This window comes from Zootoca vivipara, chromosome Z (genome assembly GCF_963506605.1).
Source record: "Zootoca vivipara chromosome Z, rZooViv1.1, whole genome shotgun sequence".
NCBI classification, from domain to species: Eukaryota; Metazoa; Chordata; class Lepidosauria; order Squamata; family Lacertidae; genus Zootoca; species Zootoca vivipara.
Window position 1 is genome coordinate 1,422,810 of NC_083294.1, and position 13,905 is coordinate 1,436,714.

General features: G+C 46.6%; 1 protein-coding gene across 1 annotated transcript in view; it reads right to left on the reverse strand.

Annotated features, from left to right (window-relative positions):
• Window positions 1-1,407: 1,407 nt before the first annotated feature.
• Window positions 1,408-13,905, reverse strand: part of CRB2 (crumbs cell polarity complex component 2) — a 67,786-nt gene continuing 55,288 nt past the window's right edge. Inside the window, exons 8-13 of the mRNA XM_035112743.2 lie at window positions 13,131-13,690; window positions 10,989-11,154; window positions 8,193-9,060; window positions 6,441-6,557; window positions 4,614-4,740; window positions 1,408-2,225 (exon numbers count right to left, since the gene is read on the reverse strand). Coding sequence (XP_034968634.2) covers window positions 1,998-2,225; window positions 4,614-4,740; window positions 6,441-6,557; window positions 8,193-9,060; window positions 10,989-11,154; window positions 13,131-13,690 — 2,066 coding nt within the window. The 3' untranslated portion in view covers window positions 1,408-1,997. The remainder of the gene's footprint in view (window positions 2,226-4,613; window positions 4,741-6,440; window positions 6,558-8,192; window positions 9,061-10,988; window positions 11,155-13,130; window positions 13,691-13,905) is intronic.

A 13,905-nucleotide genomic window follows, 5' to 3' on the forward strand; every position in this document is an offset into this window, starting at 1 on the left:
GCTCCTTCTGTGCATGTCTGGACATGTGTAGAAGCGACTTCCGGTGCCGCTCTGCCCATGTCTGGGCACCGGAAATCGGGCAGAGCGGCACCGGAAGCCACTTCTACGCATGTCTGGACATGCGTAGTAGCGGCTTCCGGTGCCGTGCTGTTGCTGATCCCTTATTTTCCAATCCGGGAGTTGACGGCTATGCCGTATGCAGGCTCCGTTGCTGCTTTTCCATTGCACCTGGCTTCTGCCATTACCGAATCCTTAAGGGCCCACAATCCCTTCTCCATCCGATGGCCTTCCTCCCACACTTCTTTGGAAAGAAGAACTGAATAAGCACACACAAACATTCACCACCTCCATCGCTACCACCACCAACAAACGGTACCTGCTGGTGAAACTCGGAAAATTAGAATATCGTCAAAAAGTGCATTGATTTCAGTAATGCAACTTCTTTTTTTATTTTAATTTTAATTTTGACAAATGCTTTCTTTTGGAAATTCCACAGTAATAAAACAAATAGTTACAGTCATACAAAAATAAACATCGCTATGACATTTCATTAATTCCATTCCATTTATAATTGCCCCCCCCAAATAACAAATAATTACAATTGCAACAAATCAAGGCTTGGCATATCTTGCTTTGCATGTCACGCATCTATCTCATATATTGGTTTCGCCTTTTAAGTTGTATTACTGAAATAAACACACTTTTCAATGGTATTCTAATTTTCCAAGTTTCACCTGTGTATGGGAAATGTCAAAAGAGTCCACCACCCCCCAAAGGGGGCTGTTTTATAAAAATGAGTTGGTTTGTGCAAATGTTCTCAGTGGGTTCTGAGAAGTCTGACAGGGAGGCAGGCTCGGTGGTGCTGTTTCTGTTGAAGGTTGGCTGGTCTTGGTGCTGGTCTTGGGAAAGCGCCACCCATAGAATCCTAGAGTTGGAAGAGACCACAAGGGCCATCCAGTCCAACCCCCTGCTGAGCAGAAAACACCTTCAAAGCATTCTTGACATATGGCTGTCAAGCCTCTGCTTAAAGACCCCTCGGCATAATCAGGTAGAGGCAGCCTGCAGCTCTGCCGGTGAGAACAGTATTTTGCAAAGGAGGCCTTTGGGCAGGCTGCACCTTGAGCTGAGGGGTGGACGGGCAAGGGGGCAAGGGGTGATGACTAACTGCTGCCTCTGGGAAAGAGCCACAGAGCGTGGGTTGGGGAGACTCAGCCATTCCCAGGTGCACCTGTGGCCCAGCCACAGGCTGAGACCCTACCTGCCCGCAGACTGTCTCACCAGAGTAGTGCATGCTCTGGTTATCTTCCGCTTGGACTACTGCAATGAGCTCTACATGGGGCTACCTTTGAAGGTGACCCGGAAACTGCAATTAATCCAGAATGCGGCAGCCAGACTGGTGACTGGGAGCGGCCGCCGAGACCACATAACACCGGTCTATAAAGACCTACATGGGCTCCGAGTACGTTTCCGAGCACAATTCAAAGTGTTGGTGCTGACCTTGAAAGCCCTAAACGGCCTCAGTCCAGTATACCTGAAGGAGCGTCTCCACCCCCATCGTTCCGCCCGGACACTGAGATCCAGCGCCGAGGGCCTTCTGGCAGTTCCCTCACTGCGAGAAGCAAAGCTACAGGGAACCAGGCAGAGGGCCTTCTCGGTAGTGCCGCCTTCCCTGTGGAACACCCTCCCATCAGAGGTCAGAGAGATAAACAACTCCCTGACATTTAGAAAATACCTAAAGGCAGCCCTGTTTCGGGAAGTTTTTCGTCCGTGATCTTTTAATGTATTTTGAGGTGTGTTGGAAGCCGCCCAGAGTGGCGGGCGGAGACCTGGCCAGATGGGCGGGGTATCAATAATAAATTATTATTATGATGTGGATGTGCTTGCAACTCCACTTCGCTTAAGGAGTGAGATGGGCGAGCAAGTGTGCAGCCCAGGACAAGCCCAGCGCCTAAGCGCCGGCCTTGCCAAGGCACATCTTTGCTTCGCTAGAGCAGGGCCTAAATTAAGCGCTCCTCCGGCGGCACCTTGAGCACATTGTCCATCTCCAGGCGAGCTCCTGCCACCTCCTGTTGGCTCGGGCTGTAGGTCCCTTCAGACTGGCGCCTCTTCCGGGCTGTGAGGATCATAAGCACGGAGATAATAAGGAGTAGCAGCAAGCAACCACAGGCTACTGGGACCGCTACTTCGAGCAATGGGAATGGGAAGAGAGCGCCCGGCGTCCCCCTCTGCAAGAGAAATTAATGGAAAAAGAATGAGCCTTCGGGTGAGCAGTGGGGCAGTTGCTTGGCAGCTTTGTTGTGCTTGGGAGGGAAAGGAAGGGGTGTGTGCTGTCCCCCAGGTCAGTGTTAAGATTGAGATTGAGGTTGAGGTTGAATCCCGACAAGACAGAAGGACTGTTTGCGGGGGACAAGAGGCGATCCTGAATGGGGTAGAGTCATAGAATCATGGCTAGAAACTGAATTTCCAACCCTAGCGAGAACCTCTCTTGCCTCAGCGGAAGGTGTCTAGCTCAGTGGTATAATCATAGAATCATAAAATCATAGAGTTGGAAGAGACCACAAGGGCCATCCAGTCCAACGCCCTGCCAAGCAGGAAACACCATCAAAGCATTCCTGACAGATGGCTGTCAAGCCTTCCCCTTAAAGACCTCCAATGAAGGAGACTCCACCACACTCCTTGGTAGCAAATTCCACTGTCGAACAGCTCTTACTGTCTTACTGTTTAGCCTGGAGAAGAGAAGGTTAAGGGGGTGATATGATAGCCATGTTCAAATATATAAAAGTATGTCATACAGAAGAGGGTGAAAGATTGTTTTCTGTTGCTCCAGAGAAGCGGACACGGAGCAATGGATTCAAGCTACAAGAAAGAATTTCAACCTCAACATTAGGAAGAAATTTCTGACAGTAAGAGCTGTTCAACAGTTGAATTTGCTGCCAAGGAGTGTGGTGGAGTCTCCTTCTTTGGAGGTCTTTAAGTGGAGACTTGACGGCCATCTGTCAGGAATGCTTTGATGGTGTTTCCTGCTTGGCAGGGGGTTAGACTGGATGGCCCTTGTGGCCTCTTCCAACTCTATGATTCTATGATTCTATTTGTATTCCTGTTTCTAATGGGATTGTGGTGTCGATATTCCCATCTGAATGACCTTGGAAACACTTTTTTTGTGCAGGTTTTTTTTTAAAAAAAAAATCCGGGCTGCCAGCAGGAAATGGCTGGAAAAAAACAGGGGTTTCCCGGGGAATACGGGAGACTTGGCGGCTATGGGGAATCCCATTGCTGTGGGCTATTGAAGAGAGAACTTCGCTCCAACTTTTTTTGGGGGGGGGAGTGCGTCTTATGGAACAGAAAGGACAGCAGTTGTGGTCTGGAAATGAAATTAAAGAGAAGAGGAAGCGTCAGCATGCAGGAAAGCCACGGGAAGGGACCAGCGCCAAGACCCCTGGAGGCCTCCGATTCGGGCATGCAAAGGCTTCTAAACAAAGGGGTTGTTTAGAAGCACCAACCGGAGGAAGCACTCCTGCAACAGCAACAGCAGAGAGCCTGTCTCCCCTGCAGACATGCAATGGCACAAAGGACAGGTTCATGCAATCAAGGTTAGTATGTTAAAAGTCCCCAGTCCCCCACATGCAACCACAGTCCATGCAAGGAAGAGCGTGCAGGGCAGGAGAAGAGAAGCCCACCCAACGCAGACTTATTATTCCACTGTCTGCTGAGCAGGTCCTTCTTAAGCACATCCAGCGCCATGGCGCAAAGGTCTCTCCGAGGCCCCCCTCCCTTTCCCAAAATTCAGCCTGGGGCGGAGGGCGCCGTTGGGGCTGCCTGACTACAGCCCGCTGATGGCACTCTCCCTGCTGCCCAGCGGCCCGAGGAGCAAGAGGCATATACTTTAAAATATATGGGAAGTGCAGTGGTACCTCGGTTAAAAACACAATTGGTTCCGGAAGTCTGTACTTAACCTGAAGCGTACTTAACCTGAAGCGAGCTTTCCCATTGAAAGGAATGGAAAGTGGATTAATCCGTTCCAGACGGTCTGTAGAGTACATAAACTGAAGCATACTTAACCTGAAGCGAGCTTTCCCATTGAAAGTAATGGGAAGTGGATTAATCTGTTCCAGACGGGTCCGCAGACGGGTCCACTTTCCATTACTTTCAATGGGAAAATTTGCTTCAGCAAAAGTACACTTCAGGTTAAGTACGGACTCCCAGAACCAATTACACTCATATTTCGGGTTAAGTACGCCTCAGGTTGAGTACTCCGTGGACCCGTGGATTAATCCACTTTCCATTACTTTCAATGGGAAAGTTCACTTTAGGTTAAGTACAGACTTCCGGAACCAATTGTGTACTTAAACCGAGGTACCACTGTAAGTTGCATTACTGAAATCAATGCACTTTTTGACGATATTCTAATTTTTCCGAGTTTCACCTGTAGTTCTGAGGGCAAATGCTGAACTCTCCTGGTGCAAGAGTTGTGGGGAGGAGACCCACCCTGCCTTTGAATCTGACCAGGCCACAAAGGATTTCTTAAACAGTTCCTTCCCCTCCTTGGCCAAACTCTCTTAGCCTTAAGAGACAAAAGCCTAACCCACCACTACGCACAGGAAGCATTGGCTTACGTCAATGTCACATCGCTCCCCGGTGTAGCTGGCACTGCACACGCATCGGTACCGGTTTATGGAATCCTGGCAGGTCCCCCCATTCTGGCAGGGATTGGGGTCACAGTCATTGATGTTGATCTGGCATCTGTAAAAGAAATTGGCAAGAGTCAGCCTTGGCCCAAAAGAAGAAGAGGAGGAGGAGGAGGAGGAGGAGGAGGAGGAGGAGGAGGAGGAGGAGGAGGAAGAGGAGTAGTTTGGATTTGATATCCCGCTTTATCACTACCCGAAGGAGTCTCAAAGCGGCTAACATTCTCCTTTCCCTTCCTCCGCCACAGGAAACACTCTGTGAGGTGAGTGAGTGAACTTAGCAAGCTGGAGAGGCTTTATTGTTTTCTTTTTAATAAACATTTTTATTAGATTTTCCAATTTAAATATCTACTCCATTTTCAAATTATACAAATTACACAAATACCAATTAAACAATTAATCCAAATCTTCTGCCAAATTATGCAAATTTAAAGTTGACTTCCCATGCTTCAGACTCAGAAAGCCTAGTCCTCTTATAGTCACTGCATTTCGAATAAATAGAGCCCAGATCTTATCCAATACAGGTGAAACTCGGAAAATTAGAATATTGTCAAAAAGTGCATTTATTTCAATAATGCAATTTAAAAGGTGAAAACAATATATGAGATAGAAGCATGACATGCAAGGCAAGATACGTCAAGCCTTGATTTGTTGTAATTGTAATTTTTTGTCATTAGGCAGGTCAATTATAAATGAATGTAATTAATGAAATGAAATAGCGATGTTTGTTTTTGTATGATTGTAACTATTTGTTTTATTCCTGTGGAATTTCCAAAAGAAAGCATTAAAAGGGAAATAGAAAATAATCAGTTGCATTACTGAAATCAATGCACTTTTCGACAATATTCTAATTTTCTAAGTTTCACCTGGAATCTATTTAAATCCTTCTATCTTCTTTCAAGCCCCTGAGTTATTCGTGCAAGCAAGTTTGACCAAACCGTATATGTTTCTGTGTGAATTCATTATTATTATTTATTTTTTTAAACTCACAGGAGTGTACCCAGTATCAAAACTAAGGGGGGCAAGAGAGGGGAAGAGAGAGGGAAGGAAGGAGGGAGAGAGAGAGAGAGAAAGAAAGAGAAAGAAAGAGAGGAGGGAGGGAGGGAGGGAGAAAAAGAAAGAAAGAAAGAAAGAGGGGGGAAGGAAGGATGGAAGGAAGGATGGAGCTTCCGTCCACTCCTCCCCCCCCAGCTCAGGCTGCTCCTCCCCACTCCCACGTTCCTGTCGCTGGCTGCAACCGCGGAGGGGGCAAAAACAGCCCGATTTCAGGCTGCTTCTCACCCTCCCCACATTCCTGTCGCTGGCTGCAGCTGCGGAGGGGGCAAAAAAAGCCCGATTTAGGGCTGCTTCTCCCCCCGCCCACATTCCTGTCGCTGGCTGCAGCCACGAAGGGGGCAGAAACAGTCCGATTTCCATAACCCGCAGCGACTTTTCCCCTTCAATTTTCGGAGGGGAAAAGTGCAGGTTATGGTCCGTAAAATATGGTATTTTTTTTTTGCTGGGGGGGCTGCCTCTCACTGGGTATGCCCATGAACCCTCACCTATCCTAACCTCCATCAACTCTTCCATTCCAAAAAGGACTTCCCAGGTAAGAAAAAAAACATTTTACACTCTCCATTCTTCCCACAGCAACGCATGGCCGGGTACAGCTACCGTAGTAATTTATATTCTTCACTTTAATTCAAGTGGTCATAACAAGCTGCTCTTTTGAACAAATCAGTTGCTGGCCTAGCCTGAAATAGGGGACTCTGGCCATACCTTCTGCCTGTGTAGCCTGGCTTGCAGGTGCAGTTGGCTCCCCAGGGACCACTCATGCATTTGCCACCATTCAGGCAGGTGAAGTTCTTCCCGCATTGCTCAGGTGGGAACGGCCACCTGGGAAGAAGAAGAAGAAGAAGAAGAAGAAGAAGAAGAAGAAGAAGAAGAAGAAGAAGAAGAAGAAGAAGAAGAAGAAGAATGTAAGAATCATTATTATTTATACAGCATATACAGGTGAAACTCAGAAAATTAGAATACAGTGGTACCTCGGTTTAAGTACACAATTGGTTCCGGAAGTCTGTACTTAACCTGAAGTGAACTTTCCCATTGAAAGTAATGGAAAGTGGATTAATCCGTTCCAGATGGGTCCACAGAGTACTCAAACTGAAGCAAACTTAACCTGATGTATGAGTGTAATTGGTTCTGGAAGCCCGTACTTAACCTGAATCGTACTTAACCTGAAGCAAACTTTCCCATTGAAAGTAATGGAAAGTGGATTAATCCGTTCCAGACAGGTACGCGGAGTACTCAGCCTGAAGCGTACTTAACCCAAAGTATGAGTGTAATTGGTTCTGGAAGCCCGTACTTAATCTGAAGCGTACTTAACCTGAAGTGAACTTTCCCCTTGAAAGTAATGGAAAGTGGATTAATCCATTCCAGACGGGTCCGCAGAGTACTTAAGTAGAGACTTCCGGAACGAGTTGTGTACTTAAACTGAGGTTCCACTGTATAGGCTTTAGGCAGTATAATAGAAATATTATTTAGGATAGAAGGGTATGATAAAGAATTTTTTGAAATGTATGGTTCTAGAAGAGGAACCTGCTGAATGTAAAAAAATGGACAAGGTAGCTCAGAGGGGGAGAATGAGGGAAGTCTCTATACATTGAAATGGATAATGTAATGAATGGTAAAAAATTATGTGTTATGTGTTTGTTTGTTTGTTTGTTTGTTTGTTTGTTTGTTATTAGTGTATAACATCAATAAAAATAATTATTAATAAAATTGTGTTTAAATATACTGTATATTCCTACGTATAAGACTACTTTTTAACCCAGGAAAATATTCTCAAAAGTCTTAGTTAAAGCTATGGTCTGTATAGCTAAAGCTATGGTTTTCCCAGTAGTGATGTATGGAAGTGAGAGCTGGACCATAAAGAAGGCTGATCGCTGAAGAATGGATGCTTTTGAATTATGGTGCTGGAGGAGACTCTTGAGAGTCCCATGGACTGCAAGAAGATCAAACGTATCCATTCTGAAGGAAATCAGCCCTGAGTGCTCACTGGAAGGACAGATCGTGAAGCTGAGGCTCCAATACTTTGGCCGCCTCATGAGAAGAGAAGACTCCCTGGAAAAGACCCTGATGTTGGGAAAGATGGAGGGCACAAGGAGAAGGGGACGACAGAGGACGAGATGGCTGAACAGTGTTCTCGAAGCCACCAACATGAGTCTGACCAAACTGCGGGAGGCAGTGCAAGACAGGAGTGCCTGGCGTGCTATGGTCCATGGGGTCACGAAGAGTCGGACACGACTAAACGACTAAACAACAACAACAACATATCCCAAATTCTATATTTTAACTGGAAAAGTTGGGGGTCATCTTATACGCCCTGTCGTCTTATACGCCAGAATATACAGTAAATAAAAACACAAAAACAAACGAACAGCTTGCTCCAGGCTAATCTTTCCAGCACCATCCCTGGAAGCTCTGTTCACTCCAGCAGCATCCTTGGGGGGGGGCAGGGGGGACACGTACTGGCAGTGCGGGCCTGTGTAGTGTGAGGGACACTTGCAGGAGTAGCTGTAGACCCCATCCACACAGGTCCCCCCATTCTGGCACTGGTGCCGAATGCAATCGTCCACGTCGATATGGCAGCGCTTCCCAATGTAGCCCTTCTCGCAGTTGCACTGGAAATCCGCCACCTCATCTACGCAGGTGCCATGGAGGCAGGGGCTAGACTTGCAGTCGTCGATGTTGGCCTCGCACAGCGGCCCCTCCCACCCAGGACTGCAGGCGCAGCGGAAGGTGTTGAACAGGTCCTGGCAGGTGCTCTGGTGGAGGCAGGGGTTGGAGCCACAGACGTCTTGCCCCTGGCAGCCCAGAAGGCTTGCCCGGCTGTTCGTCTGCAGGAACTGTTCTGGCTGTGGGTACGCAGCGGGAGCAGCCAGTGGCAGGAGGACTCCACCCACATCTGCGTGTCCAAGGCAGCCGGTGAAGTTCTCAGCCAGGACAAGGAGTGCGTTGTTCTTCAGGAAATCCAGGTTCCCAGCATTCCCCTGGAGGGTTGTGTTGATGGAGCCATCCAGGCAGAGGTGCCACCTTGACGAGAGAGCCAAGGGATCGTCCATGGACAGCAGAAGCGTGTGCCAGGCGCCATCCGAGACAGGCAGCTGGCTGAGGAGGTTGGCCCCCTCAACGCCGTTCCCACTCCTGATCTCAACCAGCAGGGAGGAGTTCTGGATGGCCACCAGGAGGGAATCCACATCCACCGCGGCCCGAAGCAAGATGCTGTCTTGGTCCCTTGTTCTGAAGTCCAGGCGGAGGCTATGGAGGGCTCTGGTGATGGACGCGTTGGCTGTGAATTCCACTGCGTTGCGCTCATGAAATGTGGCTGTGGCCAGACCTGCAAGGAGGAGAAGAAGGTGGACGTAGCAGTCAGAGAAGGCAGGTCTGAGGGGGGTACTTAACCTGAAGCGAACTTTCCCATTGAAAGTAATGGAAAGTGTTTTCCCAGAAGCTCTTTACTTGGGGGCACGTCCACTACATGTGGTAGAAGGTTCCTTCCACATTCTTACATTCCAACATTTGTTATCTTGTTTATGATAAATCTTAGCTAGCTTTACCGGTGTAAAAAATCATCTGTACATCATCTTCATCATATTTTCTTTTAAAACATTACATGCGGTAAACTTTATATTCTTCTTCGACAACCTTTCCCAATCCTCTACCATGAAAATGAAAAAAGTGTTGAAAAACACCTTTGTTAAGAAACCAGAAGCTTTCTTACTTGGGATGATTAGAGATGAATTGCCCAAAAAAGATACAACGTTTTTCCTGTATGCCACAACAGCAGCTAGAATTTTATTAGCAAAGAACTGGAAGAGTGAAGAACTACCTACAGTCGAAGATTGGCAGTTGAATCTGATAGAATTCATGGAACTGGCTGAGCTGACCGGGAGACTCTGTATCCAGGGAGAAGAGTCGGTGGAAGAAGATTGGAAGAAATTTAAAGTTTATTTAGAAAATATGTGTAGAATTAGTAATGCTTAATATAAGATTTGGAAGTATACAAAGGTTGGAGAAGAGGATTAGTTGCGTTATTATGATATATTAAGATTTAGCAAAGTGTTGTCATTATATAGAGTATTAAGATTATTAATAAAAAGATAAAGATTAGAATTAAGACATAGAAAGTACTAAGGATGTAACACAATGAAACACAGTTAGGAGGGATTGGAAGAAGTCGACAATGTTAGAAATTATGAATGTTTTGTTATATTTTCTTTATTATTTGTTGTGTTTGTAATTTGTATTTTGTATTGTTTTTTTCTGTTTTTTGTGTTTTCTTTGTATGTTGTATAAAATCAATAAATATATATTTTTTTAAAAGAGAAAGTAATGGAAAGCGGATTAATCCGTTCTAGACTGGTCCGTGGAGTACTCAACCTGAAGCGCACTTAACCCCAAGTATGAAGACACCATGTTTTTCGTGCCGTAAGACACACTTTCCCCCTCCTAAAAAGTAAGAGGAAATGTCTGTGTGTCTTATGGAGCGAAAGTGTGGTCCCTGGAGCCGGATTGCCCAGGGGCCAAAGGCAGATCATCATTTTTTAAAAATTAAAATAATGAGCTAAAGGTTAACAAGAGGGAAAGAGAGTGTTGAAAGGACCCGCTCAGCAGCTGATTGCAAGAGCATCCAATAGAAAGACAGATTGAACGCTGCTGCCTCCAAAGCCGCGCCACCAGATTACATCACAAAATTCCACAGCCACCATCTGAAAACAGGCCTTTTGCAGCAACAAGGCCCAAAATTGCCCAGCAGACTGAATAGGCCGCAGCTGACTAGGCCGCTTTCCAGACTAGGCCAAGTGGAGGTAGGGGCCTGCCTGGGCCGAATAGGGGGCAGGGATAGGTAATGGGTCAGAACAGGGGGGGGAGACACTGGGATGAAACCTGCCCTCTCCACAGTATCTCGCCTCTGCTTTGCAGACTAGGCCACTTTCCAGACTAGGCGAAGTGGAGGTAGGGGCCTGCCTGGGTGGGGAATGGGGGGCCCCGAATAGGTGATAGGTTGGGACAGGGTGGGCCCAATCACAGGGATGAACCAGGGGTGGAGGGAGACACAGGGATGTGCCTATGTAAACATAACACACGAAAAACAGGGGGACTCTGAAGGTGAGGGGAGTCTGAAGTGGGACTCTAAGGCTCCATTTAACAAACTGAGCCACCGCAACACATGGCAGGGCCAACTAGTGTTCTTATAAATTCTTTAAATGAACAATAGAAAAGCTTATTGCTTCAGATTCTCTTTGGCAGTTGCATGATGCTTACAGACATAGCCGGAAGGGACATCCACGCAGGTTGTGGCTTGAGGACACGGTTTGCTCATGCACCAGACCCTCTCGTGGCAGCGCTTGCCTGTGAAGTTGGCTGGGCAGCCGCAGGTGAAGTCATTCCATGTGACAGTGCACTGGCCGCCATTGAGGCATGGCCCAGACTGAAAGACAAGAAAGGAACCTGATCAGAGGAGGAGAAACAGGGTCCACCTTTTTTTTTTTTGCTTCGGAGGGACATGCATTGCTGGGGGTCTGAGGGGCAGGGGGAAGGCTAGCAGATTTGAATGAGGAATGCTTGGGAGCCGTAGTTTTTTGAAATGAAATTCTATGCTTTTCAAATATCGTGTCTGAGTTTGAAAAGATCAACGCGCATCTACTTTCTTCTAAGCGTTGATCTTTCCAAAATCAGACACGATATTTGAAAAGCATAGAATTTCATTTCAAAAATCAACACGACTTCATAAATTAGCTGACGAAGGCGTCCACATCGATACAGGACCCTGTCGTGGTTTTTTTCCCCTGAATCGACTCAGCACTTCAGTTTATATATAAAACAACTCTTTCGTGAACAATACAGTGGTACCTCGGTTTAAGTACACAATTGGTTCCGGAAGTCTGTACTTAACCTGAAGTGTACTTAAACTGAAGCGAACATTCCCATTGAAAGTAATGGAAAGTGGATTAATCCGTTCCAGACGGGTCCGCAGAGTACTCAACCTGAAGCGTACTTAACCCGAGGGATGACTGTTCTAGGACCCTCTGTAACTGACTAAAAGTTGGCTATCTATGAACACAGGAACTTAGATTGCAGTCCTTAGACCAGGCATGCCCAAAGTGTGGCCCTCCTTAAACTGAAAGTACTCAAACCAAAGCGTACTTAAACCAAGGTATGACTGTATTTGAAAAGCATAGAATTTCATTTCAAAAATCAACACAACTTCATAAATTGTTGAGAAAAGAAGGAGACTCCACCACACTCCTTGGTAGCAAATTCCACTGCCGAACAGCTCTTACTGTCAGGAAGTTCTTTCTAAGGTTTAGGTGGAATCTTCTTTCTTGTAGTTTGAATCCATTGCTCCGTGTCCACTTCTCTGGAGCAGCAGAAAACAACCTTTCTCCCTCCTCTATATGACATCCTTTTATATATTTGAGAAAGTCAACAATGGTAGGATACATGAATGATAAATATGGTTGTTGTTTTTCTTTTTGTATTTTGTAATTTTGTGTTTTATGTGTTTTTTTGTATTTTTGTGTTTTATATGTTTTTCTTCTTCTTTCTTCTCAGTTTTATAAAATCAATGAATATATTGGGGAAAATAAATAAATAAATAATTTATTATTTATCATCAATGGCTCAATTTATCATCATTGGCTCCTCCTCGTCCTGGAGAGAAGTGACTAGTGGGGTGCCACAGGGTTCTGTCTTGGGCCCAGTCTTCTTCAACGTCTTTATCAATGACTTGAATGATGGGCTTGAGGGCATCCTGAGCAAGTTTGCAGATGGCACCAAATTGGGAGCGGTGGCTAATACCCCAGAGGACAGGATCACACTTCCAAATGACCTTAACAGATTAGAAAACTGGGCCAAAGCAAACAAGATGAATTTTCACAGGGAGAAATGTAAAGTACTACACTTGGGCAAAAAAAATAAAATAAAGGATGGGTGAGGCTTGGCTTGAGAGCAGTACATTTGAAAAGGATCTATGAGTCTTGGTAGACCACAAACTTGACATGATATGATAGCCATGGTAAAATATATAAAAGGATGTCATATAGAGGAGGGAGAAAGGTTGTTTTCTGCTGCTCCAGAGAAGCGGACACGGAGCAATGGATTCAAGCTACAAAAAAGAAGATTCCACCACAACATTAGGAAGAACTTCCTGACAGTAAGAGCTGTTCGGCAGTGGAATTTGCTCCCAAGGAGTGTGGTGGAGTCTCATTCTTTGGAGGTCTAAGCGGAGGCTTGACAGCCATCTGTCAGGAATGCTTTGATGGTGTTTCCTGCTTGGCAGGGGGTCTGCTTGGACTGGATGGCCCTTGTGGTCTCTTCCAACTCTATGATTCTATTATTATTATTATTATTATTATTATTGTGCCATTCTCAGCAGAAACAGACAACTTCTGGCCTCCTCCTTACCTTGCAGGTGTCATCAGAGGTGCATCCTAAACCAATGTTGGTGGTTTGCCCCGTAAGCCTCTCTTGGTGGCCACTATGGTTAGCCAGATGAGGGACAAACTGCAACTGCCAGTCATTGAGTCGAACATCCTGAAGGCAGCCTTTGAAAGGCCCTCCCCACGTTCCAGAAATCTCTTGGTCCGGGAGTCCACCCACATGCACCAAGAAGCCAGGAGTGAGAGGGGTCAACGCCATGGGTCCCAGTTCTTCCTCTCTGCCTAAAAGGCTGGTGTAAACAAAACCATTGTGGAAAGACAGGGCTACTGAGTGCCTGTTGCCGTCCGCCAGCTGCCCAGTTGGCCCAACGGGGGCACCCGAAGGTGCCCCCAACTGGAGCTGCCCATCCTTCAGATACAGTGTAAGGAAAACTTCACTTTGGCTGCGGATTTGGGCCACCAGACCGCTGGGCCGCAGAGTTCGGATGAAAAACGAAAGGTTAAAGTTTGCCCCCAGGCTGCTGTTAACCGCAAAGGTGGCAAAGCTGGAGGAGTTGTCTTGGCTGAAAGTTCCCGCAGGAGACTCTGGGGAAGAAAGAAGAATGGAGGGCAAATCTGAGCTGAAGGGAGCATCAGAACAAAACCATCCTGAGACCACTAGGCTGCTCTCAACCCATTCAGCCTCCCTCTGGGACCTTTGGAAATGGCCAAGGTTCTGCAGAAGGACCGCAGCAGAACCTAGACACTGGCAATTGCAACCTTCATGCAGGGGTGTAGCAATAGGGGGGCACCCCAGGCTC